The following is a 14,540-nucleotide window of genomic DNA, read 5'->3' as shown; positions in this document are numbered from 1 at the left end:
CCTGCCGAGGGGCCGGCCGATCCCTGGCGGCTCTCACGCAGGGCTGAGCGGGCCCTGACGGCCGCCGGTGGTGGTCGGCCCAGCCCGGGAAAGCGGCTGCTGCAGCTGGGAGGCATCTTGAGGAGGAGCCCCCGGTGTCGGCGGAGAGGCGGCCGGCGCCATGTGGCAGAGCATCGGGCTGACCTTGCTGGTGATTGTGGCCACCCTGGCCTGCGTGCTGCTCTTCATGCTGTGCGGTGAGTTCCGCCCGCTCCCCTCGGCGGCGGAGTGCGAGGGAGTGTGGGAGGGCTGGCCTGGCTCTGGTGTACAGTGCTTGTGTCCCCCACTTTCACTCTCCGCCTTCTCAAATCTCTGGTGGTTCCTCTTCGCACAGATTGACTGGAGGAAATGAAAGGGCACCGTGCCCCGGGGTGTGCGGGAATGCGTGTGGTTTGCAGCGCCCCCTTCTCTTTGTTTCCAAATAATCTAGAGCCTTGAAATGCCTCCAGAGTTTAATTTGGTCACTAATCTGAAGCTGATAGCTTTTTGTTTTATGTGAACGGACTACTGAGCAGTCATATGCCTGACATGCCGGTGAATGGAAGAAGTAAACTTCCTGCTGGTAACACCTCAGCTTCTGGCGTCTGTTTGCTAGAACAGAATAGAGAGCAGCTCTCAGGAGTTGTGTTGTTCTTTTTTTCTTATGTGAATCCAAAACTTGTGCGTATATATACGCATAGGTATGTATGTATAGAGAAGGGTTATTTAAATGGAAGGCAAAATTTGCATGTCTGGAGGTCTTGGAAGGAATCAGCAGTGTAGTGTATGGAGATGTTGGGATCAATATGCTGAATTTTTTAACCCACTCCAAACCCACCACCACCAAACTATGCGGTACCTTATGGTGAAATGCCTGTGAGATAAAAAGCAAATACCAGGTGGATTGTAAGTGATTACTGAAAAACAAGGGAGCAAAGTGGAGTTAGCTGACGTCCAAAATTTAAAATGTGTTGTTAATTGTGGTCAGAATAGCAAAACATTGTGAAAAGGTTTTGCAGTGTCAGAGGCAAAATGGGAGGTGAAATATGGTATTAACATGAATGGACTAATGCACATAAAATGCAAAGTGTATGCCCGATTAATTTGTATGGGGAAATATAATGGCTTCAGACTGAGCTCTTAGTATCCCCCAAAAAGGATTAGCTGCAGTATTTGCAAGTACTTCTCCAAAATATTTGTTCAATGCTTTGTAGCAAGCAAATAGGCAAGTCAAACAGTACAAGTTTAAAGCAGAAAATTGCTACAGGAATCTACCACATGTCTGTGTCTCAGTGCATTTTCTTGCTAAAATTTATTACCTTATTAAAAAAAGAAAAGAAGGCCTAGTTTCTTTTTAAAAAGATAGAATTTCCAGCCTAAATGATTCTATGATCACATAGTTCTCACCATAAAATGATTTCTGCGTGGCGAAGCTGTAAACAGGTTAGGTTTGTCTAGCCTGGAAAACAGATGACTGGAGGAAAGGTAATGGTTATAGAGCTGAGAAAAGTTAAAAGGGTGAACTGGAAATGGTTGTGCAACTTCATCATTACAGAGGAATCAGAGTACATGAAGTTAAATGATCAAGCAGCAGACTTAAAGTTTTCGTTTACACAATTGGGAAGTAAACTGCAAGCTCATTAACAAAGAATATTGTGGTTTCTGAAACTTCTGTCATTTAAAGTTCATAGAAGAATGGTCCATATCTTTAAGCTGTAGAATGAATACTCGGGTAAGGAAGCTTCTGAAATATAGATAACTGGTCCTGTAAAGCTGTATGAGGATATGTTTCTCTGGGCTTGTGCTCTTTCCTGTGTGTCCTGTACTGTCCATTGTTACAGAGCAAACGGTTACCTAAGTGGCTATTTATTAAAGTGTCTGTACGCTCATTAGATTTGTCTGGCCACTTTTCCTCTTTTGTAAGATGAAAGGTGGTTCGTTCTACTTGCTAGGTAGCTTATGTTTTTTAGGGTTTTTATGCTTTCAGACTGTGCATGTGAGATCTTTGTTTACTCTGCTGAAAGTTTGAAATGATTTTGTTGCATGCTGTTCAAAGCTGGAAACGAAGATAATTTCCTTCAGGCCTTTCGTCTTTTGTCTGTATGTGACAAGTAGAATTAAAATGCTAGGGTTCTCTAACTTTGTCTGCTAACCAAAACATCTCTCGAATGCTTTCTTGCTTAAAAAGGGAAAAAGTAACTAGTAAATGCCTTTTTAAAGGGTTTATAAATACTTAACAATTTAAAGATCCATGTTGTACATTCAGCTTGGATTCCATGAATACTTTGTTTTGAATCCTTCATTGTGTTTTACTTTCAACAGCATCAGAGCTTGTAAAAAGATAGCTAAAAATCACCTAGATTTCAAAAGTACTGATCACGGGAAGCTGACATGTTCATTGGTTTTTCTGTGAGGATTAGAAGTGACTCAGTAGGATTTGATAATGACTTACAGTATCGGTAATTATTTTTTCCACATACAGCATTTATTAATATTGGTACATGTCTAGCTCTTGTGCCATGATTATTAATAGAAAATATTCAAGGAAAACAGTGGCAAGACCACTACTAGAAAAAAAAATGAGTACAAGCTGCTTCCAATTCAACTGTTTATCTGTACCAGCAATAGACAGTTTCTTATCCACCTGCTTACCTACTGGCTTCTATTCTTTACAGCCTGTTAGACTCCCAGGGAGACTGAGTGCTGGTATGACAGGATATGAATAAATGTCAGCCAGTGAGACATACAAATTAAAGGACAAACCTGACACGAGAATGGCTGGATATAATCCTGAGTAAGCTTGATCTGATGATAAGAATGTTTTACAGACATCTGATGAGAAGCATCGAAACAGCCTCTTCAAAAGACTTACAAGATCAAAAGCTGTAAACATAAATTTTGCGTGGCTTTTAAAAGGGCTTGTGCTGTGAATGCTTGCAGAGAACAGTAGACTTAAATACCCAGGAGGAGGCCTATGATCACGTGGATTTCTGCTGCTTATCACATACGATATGATAAGTGCTATCAAAACTTAAATAATGGGGGGAAAAAAACTTCATTTTATCATTTTTCTCAAGTGAAGAGACAAAATTCAAAGCACAAACTACCAGAACTTATTTGGACCAGTTCTTCAGCCATGAGAAAAGCAAAGTTTTATGCCCAAATTGGGCATTTATGCCTATAATAAAGAACTTTGTAGAAATGACCTGATTTTCTTTCAGACATTTCTGGTTGCTTCTAACTGCTACTTTCAATGTTAATGTGAATTTGTTTGGAAGGCTTATAGCTAGCAACATCTCTATTTGTAAACTGATCACATCTGACATAGAAACCATTGAGGGACTGTAAACACAGATTTTTGGTTTGTTTTTGTTGGTTTTTTTTTTCAGTTTCTCTGTTAAAAAGTGGGACTAAGGTAACTTGATGCCACTTTTTTAATTCCCTTTTCTGATTTCCTTTCTCTGGCTTCTCTCTGGTAGTCTCATTGCTACCTCTGTGTATTCCATGTTCCTCTGCAGATGGAATTCATGCATAGTCAAGGACAAGGTAAAATACCAGCCAAGATGAACTGAAGTACTGCTTACCTCTGTGTATTTGTTTTGTTTTCTTAGTGTAGTAATGCGTGGAGCCATATGAAATTGTAGGAGTGCCTTCAGTGGAACAGATGGAAGTGTTCATCTCATTTGGCAAGAGAGGCTAATGAGATGTGGTTTGAGGGACTGGCCTTAAAAAGCATGTAACTCATAAAATGCTGAGACAAATGTGTGGTTTGTTTCACAACTCTGAATTCAGTTGCAGATGGGAAAATATGTGAGTCCTGAATTCTACCTGAATAACTTTAATGCTTTGTTTAAACAGTTTTGTAACTATCCTGAATGAGTGAACCTTGTAAATTACTTCAAAAGATGAGGAAAGTCATGCTTGATTAGACCAGCAATAAAAAGACAGTACCCTTTAATTTGAAGTTGAGTTTTGAAATGATTACAGATGGAAGATGAGAAGAGAGCCGAGTTTCCTTGCAATCAGTCAGCAAGCAACAATGGGACCAGGTTTAAGGAACCGTGCAGAGCCAGGCACCATGTTGCTGATGTCTTCTGTTACTTCAGTGTCAGAAGAGTGGATGCTTCCTTCAGTCTGATCATCTCCGTAGCAAAGCTTTCCACTAGGGCAGTGTATTACCTACATCTTAAAAATGGCACACCATCAAAGTGACTTGTCAGTGGTCACAGAAGACATCTGACACTCCTCAGAGTAGAGCCCTGTTCTCTCAAATCTCCGGTTAGCGTCGGAAGCTCTGTGCTCCTTTTTTAAAGCTGTAGCTGCTTATGATTTTCTGTGATAGACACTTCATTTGAATAAAGGCAACATTCACCTTGGTGATAACCTAGTTCCAAACTAGTCCTCATGTGCTGGAGTAATAACGTCCTATTTTCAAATCAGCAGGGACACAGAGGTAAAATGATCTTGTAAGACTGCACAGAAAGTCCATAGCAGGATCAGAAATAGAAGCCAGATTTTCAGACTCTGTCTTGTGCCATTACTACATCACCTTTCCTCCTTTCTTGGTTTAACTTGTATTTCACAGAAGAAAAATCAGGTTGCTTTACCTCAGCATTTCATATTAGCCCTGGGTTTTGTTTTGTTTCCTTTTCCTGATTCAAATTGAAAGTGTGCTCCAATAAAGAAAACCATCCGTTAGCTTTTGCATTCAAGACAGTAAGGTGAATGGAATACATGGACCTGAGACTTGTACCCCTCACCATCTGAGGTGGATTAAGGCAGTTAGATCACTTTGCTTCTTTCCCCTTTACAAAGAGCTAGGAGCTGGTGGAAAGTAACAGGAAAGGTAGCTTTTATGAAGCATAGTCAAATCATAAAATGTGTTTAACATCCTGATACTGCATAGATGTTACATAGTATGTATGAGTCAGTGAAAGAGGCTTTGACTCATGGTGCCATCTTCACAAACACATTGCAACACGATTTTATAAGAGGGGTTGACATACTGATGGAATAATGCCAAATGTGCCTTAAATGTCTTTGAATGGCACCTGGCAGTGGTATTTTAAGTGACAGAGTGGCTCTCAGCTTTTAGTGAGTGCTAAACTCTGCAAGGCTGGGAGCTGCTATTTTTTCTAAATGCAAAATACTGTCTGTCATAGACAGGATTTCACGACTTGCTCTGAATTCAAGTATCTGTTAGACCTAGAGCTGGAGCCTGTTCTTTAAATTGCTATGATTTACTGTAGGGTCTGGCTTGCCTCTTTGCGTAGCAGTGTCTTTCACCAATTAATGTAGGAATATTGTATGTTATAGTCTGCATGTTATCAGTGCTTGTTTGCTGAAGCTGTATTGTGGGTATGCTGTTCAACTTCCCGTGGTTCAATCAAGGAAAGGATGCTTTGAAAAGGTAAATCAAATGGCTAAAGAAAATACAGCAAACACTAGAAGACTGATTCAAATCAAGAATAGTGAAGTTAAACCAGTAGGACTTCTTGGAGAGCAGCTTACCTGAACAAAGTGGAAGCTTTTGAGGTGCAAAACAGTGATGTCAGTTACCTGTTCAGGAAGAGCTCTACAGCAAAAGAGCTGCAAAGCTAAACTGAGCTGTATAGAGAAAGGAATTCGTGGAAATGCCCATTTTTCCTTTTTTTGGGTGTTTTTTTTTATTGTGTCTTTTAAATTACTTAATAGTTATTTTAAGTACACAATTAAGTAACTTACAGTTCTTCAGTATGGCATGGTGTTGGGTGTTACCATTCTGCCATGTTCTTAAGAGGCTGAGAAATTAATGGAAAATGCAGTCTTCTGATTCAGAAGAAACTACGTACTGTGAATCTGCCTCCAGGCTTTATGTGTGGTTTTGTTTAGTGGTGTATTTAGTTGATATTGTTGCTGGAGAGAGTTTCTCCTACCCAGAATAACTTGTTCTTTCGTAGTCTGGTTATTTCCAAGGAAATTCTTACTTGCTTAGTAACAGTGAGGCGACAGGGAGTCTCAGCTGAAGAGGTAGTCTCAGCTTGATTCAGACAAGTGTATTTGTTTTGGGGATTTTTTCTTAACTTTCCATCCAAGCTGGCACTGTAACTAGAGCAAGTGAGAAAAAGAAATCTTTCTACTTTTGATTACTGTATACCCAAATGTCTCTGCTACAGGCTGGGAAATCTTGTGAGGTTTTGAAACTCTAATTTTCAAGCCTGGTTGCCCTCCCCCTATTACCGTTGGCTAAGCCTATTGTAATTTTCTTTTCAATGCACTTCATTGTGGTTCATTTCACCTGGCTGTTATCACTGGTGTGGTGGTTTGCCAGCTGCAGCCCAGTCATGTTGGCTGATTATTTATACTGTCTTGTTTGTAGTCTTGAGCTAGAATGCTTTTAAGTGTGTTTGTGGCACTGGGTATTCTGGGTATGCAGACATGGAAAAAAAAAAATGCTGCTTTTCTTAAGAGTGTCTGCAAATGAACTGTGACATTCTTTAGTACTCCTCCCCTCACAGTAGTAAATCTGTGTGTTGAGTGGCCTTTTTGCAGTGATAGAGGAAGTATGTGGTCTGCTCCAGCCTAAACTAAAATACCTCTCTTAATGGGGTATTTATTTGTGCAAAACATATTCGAGTCATGCTTCTGTGAAGTGCTCTCTATAACTCTTTTGGGAAGGCCCTGAATATTTTTTGGCTCGTTCTCCCTGCTCTGTGGTGTTCTCTGCAAGTGATGTGTCTGTTTCATAGTAATTGACTTTGCAGGTGGTTTTAATTAGGGTTTTAAACAATCAAATAAAAACATGACCCCAACAAAATAATTCATGGCTGGCAGTCATCCCCCTCTATGCTTAAGTGGATTTAGTAGAATGTATCACATGATTTTCATGCACTTCTAAGTGTAGTGTCTCAAATTTTGCATCTGTCAACAAATTGGGGAGTTGGAGATATTTTAAAATGTCTTGTAATATGCTGTGTAGGTCTCACTTTCTTGCAAGAGTCCTATGTTCACATGAACTATTTTATGCGTTTTCTTTCCTGTGTGAACAAGCACGGCTTTTGGAAATTTGATTACTTTTAAGGATGCTTAGATCCATGAGAAGAATTAATTGGTTTATGGTCCTCAAAACACAGAAACCATTGAAGATCACAAAGATCTGAAATATCTCCCAGTGGAAGCAACTTTCAGAGGTGCAGCTTCAATTTTTACATCTAGATCTGAAAGAAAAAAAATGCCAAACCCAGACATCTTTCACTGAGGCTTTTTCTAGGTGCAGGGGGCTTTAATTCATTTATGAGATATCAGATTCAATTTGATCACAAATCTTGTAAAGGTTTAGGTGTTAATGGAAAAGGGAATACTTGGTAAGCATTAAAGATTGTAATATAAAAGCTTTCCTCCACCTTTCCTCAGCAGCAGTTAAGTTACAGAACTAAAAAGTCTACAGGATGTGAAAACCATTCCAGGAGGGAGCGGAAGGGTGGGATCTTGTTTCTTCCTAAGAAGTGGCGTGCTCAAATTGGCATGACTGATTACGGAAGAAGCAGACAAATAGTGGTGCTGTGGTTACAGAAATGACACTTATTAGTCTTTCGTCCCCTTCCCTAGCACATCTGAGTTGTCCACGCTTAAGAAATCTGTTTCTGCTGATAGATGCGTAATTGGGAGTATGGGTTTCCCAGCTCTGTGAAACAGGACTCTTACAATTTGCATCTGTAGACAGAAGTCTGCTTGACAACGAAGGGCACCCAGTAATAGGGTTAAGGAGATAGTAATAGGGCTAAGGAGATAGAAAGACCTTCTGAACTCTGTGCAAGACAGGTAGGTTCTGGGATTGCAAATGATGCTTAGATAGCATCTGTTTTCAAGTAGCTGTTTAAATTTTATTCTGCTTAACTCTGTATTATACAGAGAAGTTACATTTCTGTTCTATAAATGGTGAAACTTGACTGGTTGGTTAGAGGGAAAGGGATAACAGTAATTCTCAGCTGGGTAAAACTCCAGTCTCTCTTGATGTAAATGCTTAGATAAGGGAGAGACCTTTTAAAAGGAAGATTTCGGTTTACGTTTAGATATTCTTTGTATCTGCTTTTTAAAGTTCCTTGGCTACCTGTTACATGAGAGAAGAGGAGCTGGATCTTAACTATTTTTCAAGAGAGATTTTAGCAACATGACTATCCCAAACCTTTACTTGGGACCCAGAGTATTCTAGTGGTGGAGCAGAACATAAATTTACCAGAGAATGTTTATTTAGTGGGATTTAGACATGGTGAGGGAACACCTTGAATTAGGGGCGTGTGATCTTTTAGTGAACATAAGGAAGACCTTGTACATTTCAAAATAGGATTTATTATAAAAGATGGTATTGATTTCAAGATCTCCCAAAGTGTGCATAACAGTGCTTGCATAATGCAGCTTTTAAAATGTGGTCTGTGAGGGTAGAAACTCCAGTGCTGCCTTTTTACACTGTCTGTGTAATGAATCCTGATTCCTTGTTTTAGGTGTAACCACAGAAGTTGCTTTTCTCCTGACAGTTCTTTATCTGTGCAGTCATGATCACCCACCTACTGCTCACTTTGGCAGTACAATTTGTCCAGAGCTTAAATGTTTGCTGTTGGATGAGGACAAACTATCGAATTGGTATTTACAGGACTGTAGAAAGGGGTTTGTGGGAGAGGTTTTTGGGGTTTGAGTGATTTTTTTTCTCACTTTTCTGGTCTAATTTGACTGAAGGATGACTATCGATTTCTAAGGAGTAACTGAGCATTACCTTTTTTTCTTTCTCCTGCAGGCTGGTATGTCGTCTGGCAATTGTTTTTGTCCAAATTCAAATTCCTGAGAGAATTAATAGGTGATACGGGGTCTCAGCAGGGAGACAACGAGCCTTCAGAGACTGAAGCTGACCAGGAGACTCCACCTTCACCCCTGAGAAGCAGACAGAAGTCTGCTCGGCAACGAAGGGCACCTACAGAAGACACAACCTAAAGTACTCTGTTGAACTTCTGACTAATTATGAATGGTTAAGCACCTCTGCACTGTGTTGTTCAGTGGTTTGATCTTACTGAAAAACTGACTTAAGAGGTAGTGTTAATACCTGTGGACCTTTACTTTTGAACTCTACCAATGTAAGCTACTTCGGCAGAAGTTCAGGGAGGGCTTCAGCAGCAAGCCATAGAATACTGAAAGAAAGAAGGGATGGAGAGAAACCTCTGTCAAAAAATGCTGAACCGCTGTAGTTCCTGTCACTGCACACAGGTTAAAAACAGGTCCCGGACCATAGGCTTAGCCTTTGCATTAGTCTGAGCATAGTGAGCATTTCAGAGTTGAAATGGTTTCTAAATTATTTTTTTCTTTACAGCACTGTAACTACATATAGTGAAATTGAGTTTTATTTCCTTAACTATATATGAATATATATTTTTTCTTCAACCTTGAGAATGCATGTGTATTTGAAAAACAGTTGAAAGGATATCCTGCTTTAGAAAGTATTCTAAAGTGAGATTTTAATTATGTTCTTATATAAAAAGTATAAATGAAATAAGAAAAATCAATATTAGATGCACATGGTTTGGAGGTTTTTTTAATCTCCCGTTTAAAAAGAAAGGAATCAGGTGGTAAGACCTGTTTTCTTGGTTTTGGCATAAGAAGGGTAACGGGTTAAACAGTCTTGTTAGGTCTGTTTTTCCTGAACCTTTTACTCTAAGTCCAGCTTACATTGGAGAGGGGAAGGTGCCTAGGTTATGTACTCACCACATAGTATTCTGAAGTACTGTCTTTGGGCTTTGAATACTAAGCACTTCCCTAGTTCACTTTGTACACCTTTACATCAGGTACATGGTAGCTGACATAACTTCTTTCCTGGAACCAGTTAAGGCATTCTGACCAGTTTGGTAGACATCACTGTAGCACTTTGATAGTGTTATAGGAGTGAATTTGGTACCTCAGGTTTGCTGGAGGATTTACTGATGTATTTTTTTTTTTTTTTACTGGTAGCAAGCAGTTGCTCCTATTTCTTTGAGAATGAGTTACATGGCTATTTCGACGTCGCACTTCAGAGCAAACAGCTTCACTTCTGTTTATCTAGCAGCTCTGAAGACTGATGCGGGAGATCTTTGGGAAGAGGAGGAACATGCATGTACCACCTCTGATACGTGTGTGTGTGAGAGAGAGAGAACTACCAATAAGTCTTGTCATGAACAGATCCAGTTTTCTCTTAAAGCTTGGGTATGTGGTAGTGTTTGCGCCATTGCTCCCTGTATGAAAACTTAAACAGGACTACAAAATTGGTCTTGTACTTCCAGCTGTTAAGAAGTTTAAACATATTACTTCCAAACTGGTGGTTTGGTTTAGTTATGTGGCTAAAAGCAGCATTTAGCTTTTCATCAGGTAGGCCTACGTCTGGGAAAAGAGCACTCTTTTAGTGCCTTTATCTTTTGTGAATACTGCTCAAAAGCTAATGAGAGCATTCACTTTATAAAATGATTTGGATGTTTCAGTATTAAAATATATAAGATCAACCCTGACCTTCCTCTGAAGCCTGAAAGTCTGCTTTGTTTACTAGCATGTGCATACAAGCATGCTTTGTGTTACAGGGTTACATTTTCAAGCATGATTAGGGAGTGCTATGCACATATCCTCAAAACACATATAGGAGTATTGATAGTCTTCTTCCTCTATCGTGTCTGCTGGCAAGGGAATGCCTAATGATGCTGCTCTTGTATTTTTAATTAGTAAAATCGATTAGTAAAATTGAATTAGTAAAAATAAGCAAAAGCAATCAGATTCTATTTCCAGCTGCTTCCAGTCACTTGCTTTGCACAACTTAATGTCACAATATTCTTGTGTCTGTACATCTTGTCACATGATGAGACTTACATTTTAGCAGTGCTAACCAGTTGCTGGTACATTTTCTTAAGAAACATCTTTAGCATCTTTGTCTTGGGCTTTGCTAATATAGGCTTACAAATAAAGATCTTTTTTTTGTACTGACGGGTAGGGTATTGACACTCCACTGCACTTCACTTTCACCTAGAGTTTAGTGCACGGAAGATGGCAAAAGACTGGTTCGTGCATGTAGTATCCCCAGCTGAGATGTAAGGAAAGGTTAACTCAGTCTCTGCTTCTAGTAGCTGTGAAGAAATGTGAAGTTACAGCAATATACATACCGAGTCAGGGTAGCTCTAAAGGCGCAAGAATATAGACTCTGGAGCATGACAATGAAGGAAAAATCCATGCAGGTTTGAGTGCTGGCATTGATCAAATATGCAATAAGATGGATGTGGAAACCTCTGGGTAGCTCATCTGCTCTAGCCAAACAACTCCCTTCTCCCTTCCTTGCTGTATGTAGATGTACATTTCACTCTTCAAAGTTGCTTTCAGTCTCTTTTATTCTTTTTTGTTGTTGTTAAACAGCTAATGCTGTTTTTTAATCTTTCTGTGACATAGCTGCCAATGATGATGTCTACCTAATGTATAACTTTAATGATCCTATTAGTATCAGGCGAAAGGTTTATATTGCGTGGCTTGGAAGAATTTTGTAATGCTGATGTCTTCTGTCAATGCATATTTTTTCCTGAAGGAGTCTGTAGTCAAATATCCGTACAGGGTGCTTCATATGCAAACCTGTAAAAGTGAAGCTGTGTGTGAAAGTGTACTTGTGATAAGACCTGGGTTCTGATTGCTGGCAGTCCAGTATACTCATGTCTTTGAATCAATTTTTTACCAGTGTACTTCTGAAATGTTACTGGTGGGTAAGCACTTAAGTTTGAATTGACCCATTCAAGTCTGAAACCTGATGAAGGCAACAGGTTACACAGTTGATCTTGTTTTGTTTAGTAGGATCTAGTTTAAAAACTGTTTATTGCCTTATTGTTGCAGCCATTCTCTTGAATGTATTTTGGGTTCTTATTTTAAATACAGTCATATCACCTTTGTTGCAGGGGCTGTGTAACTGAATAAGCAGTAATTACCTATGTTACATGTGACAGTGCTGCACTTGTGAGCAACTCGCTGCTTAATATCAGGTTTTACACTGAACTAGACCTGTGTATGTACTTCTGTTTCATCTGGAAATGATTGGCACAAAGAATGTGCTCAACGTGATCATTTGCTTCTTCAGTGTTATGATACTGTACCTAAAGCTCCTGTGGTTGTCGGTTTTCATTGTTAACTGTTCTTTTAACTGACTGCACAAATGAAAAATAAAGTAACCGGACTTGAGACAAATATTTTGAGTGGTTTTCTGACTTCTCTTTAAGTGGGGTAAGACTTTTTGGAGTAAGACTGTGGAGTAAGACTCCTTGTTTGAGCATGCAGCACTACAACAATCTAGCTGGTATAGTACCTACAGATTGCTTCATTACAAAGGGTGGGTTAGCGACTCTCTTCTAGAGCAGTTGTTATTACAGGTGTGTGTTCTGCCTTATCTATCCGTGAAGGTTGTCACCCGTTGTGTTTGTGATGCACCTCCCTCTGCTAGCACAGTTTGTGCCTGCTGCCACAGGGATTCATCCTGAATGCTGGCAGTGTCCTTGAACTCGAAAGGGTAAAAAGAAGGTGTTATGTATGAGGGAGCTGTGGCCTGAGAGGTGTTTACCTGTGAGTCCCTGATGCCTGGGGCTGTGTGCTGCACAATTCCTGCAGCTGGCTTCCACCTACATCCCATTGAAACTTCAGCCTTCTATGCAGACAACTGCAGAGCTTGCACGTAGGAAGGTACATGTAACCTGTGTCCTCAGAACCACTGTAGAGAGGGGTAGCTTGCTGTAAGTCACATCAGTTTCCTCTCCTCTGTGCTGAAGTATTTTAACATCTTGTGTGGGGAGTTAAAAGCTTCCTCTCAGCAAGTATGTGTGTGTTCACAAATAACACCAGTTCTGGCTTGAACTACTGGGGCTATGTTATGGGTTTTTATTTCAGTCAGTCTTGAACTTTCTAGCACAGTGCCCTGCTGCTTATTTAAGGACCTAATCAGGAGCCTTCTGTTATTCTGAGAACTTCCTGCTCATTTAGAGTTAATCGCAGTTCCTGTGTTTCAAATCAGCCTTTCGGTGCCAGCTGATCATCTGTTAGCTTTGTCCTGTTTGAACATGTCAGGCAACATCCTTGCCACTGCAGAATGTGTCAATACGTCTCTTGCACATCATTTCCAACGTGAGTGGTTTTGGCTTTTGATAATGTAAGGAGTTACTACCCTCAAGTTCTGTGAGACACTGCTTTAAGAATGTTCTAGAGGGCACAGGAGATACCACCTAGGGATCTGAGCAGTTGTGAGAGGCCTGAGCTTGGTGCTGCAAGGCACAAATGTGTGGCTCAGGCACACCAGGTCTGCAGCATCGATTGTGTTTTCCAATGCTGAAACCCCCTGAAGCCGTCTTGCTGTTGTGGCTGGACAGCACCACATCTGTGGTGACTTCTGACCCTGGCACAGCCTCATCTTTGTCTTTCCAGGAACACGGGTGGCCTGATCGACCTCTGCTGCTGATCGGGTGCAGGCACGTTCGCAAACACCCAGCACAGGTACTGCTTTGACATTGGGAAATGCTCATCCTTCCTCCAGACCAGTGGAGGGCATGCCAAGGGGCTGGCAATTTCACTGAGTTGCAGGTCTTCTACTGACTGTTTTGGCCTCTTTATTTTCCAGAATCACAGGGTTTAATGATTGTGACATTTAAGTATTAGCAATGACACTTACTGCAGCCTTCATTTTTACACTTTCTGAAGGAGTCTCATACTGAGGGCAGACTTGATTTCACTTTTCCTTGTCCCTGCTTCCAGGATGCCCTCATGTTTCTCCTGAATTCTGGAGTGATGTCATGGATGGGGAAAGCACTTTTTCGCAGACTGGCTGCTTAAACAGGTGAATTTCTCACAGTGCAGATCCAGTCTGAAACCCTGGAAGGTTTCAGTATCAAAGTTGGGTACGAAGGCATCGTTGGAGCTGGCTTGTCACCACTAGGTGGCATGGGCCTGCAAGCTTTGCGGGTAGAAGTCCGCTTTGCAGGAGGAAAAGTGGACCGCCCACCAGGGCCAGTGCAGATGGCCTCCTTTGCGACCTCCTTGCCGCAGGGTTACACTGTAACATCGTGAAGAGCAGCTTAAGAAATTGGTCGGTTTTGTGATTTTCGTTTTTTGTCGGTGGGTTTTTGTTTGTTTTGTTTTTTTTTTTTTCTGATGGAGATACTCATGGGCAAACCCCAAGTTCACAGAGTAATAAGAGGTACAGGCAAGGCAGTATGTACTAACAGGTCAAATGACTGTGAGCAATAGGGAGTTGGATGTGTGAGTTTACCCTGAATGTACACATCTGCCCCTGTTAAGAGTATGAAGCTATGTGCACCATGGCCTGATCCAATGGGGCAGCTCTTACCTTCTTAGACATTGGCAGGCTGATAGAGATGCTCAGAGATCAAAACCAATTGAATCGTGCACACACACATCCCCTTAAGTAAAATGTCTCCAAAGTCCAGAATGAAAAATAAATCCTTTGTTTTACAAGTGGCTGCCATGTTTACTGCTATGAAGGACCAGCAATAAACCAGTGT

General features: G+C 40.7%; 1 protein-coding gene across 1 annotated transcript; it reads left to right on the top strand.

Moving 5' to 3' along the window:
- SMIM13 (small integral membrane protein 13) lies at window positions 1-12,222 on the top strand. The gene is made up of 2 exons (XM_061346509.1): window positions 1-236; window positions 8,789-12,222. The coding sequence occupies exons 1-2, from the start codon at window positions 161-163 to the stop codon at window positions 8,980-8,982; spliced, it is 270 nt and encodes an 89-aa protein (XP_061202493.1). The 5' UTR covers window positions 1-160; the 3' UTR covers window positions 8,983-12,222.
- Window positions 12,223-14,540: the final 2,318 nt, after the last annotated feature.

Source organism: Neopsephotus bourkii, unplaced genomic scaffold, assembly GCF_033783945.1.
Source record: "Neopsephotus bourkii isolate Nb327-2 ecotype Australia unplaced genomic scaffold, CSIRO-AGI_Nbou_v1 NB_272, whole genome shotgun sequence".
NCBI lineage: Eukaryota > Metazoa > Chordata > Aves > Psittaciformes > Psittacidae > Neopsephotus > Neopsephotus bourkii.
This window is presented reverse-complemented; position numbering and strand designations above follow the sequence as displayed.

Bases quoted from the DNA above. Each gene is read 5' to 3' on its own strand.
- SMIM13 (XM_061346509.1), top strand. From the start codon at position 161: ATGTGGCAGAGCATCGGGCTGACCTTGCTGGTGATTGTGGCCACCCTG. The intron at 237-8,788 runs GTGAGTTCCGCC...TTTCTCCTGCAG, and splicing joins GCTGCTCTTCATGCTGTGCG to GCTGGTATGTCGTCTGGCAA.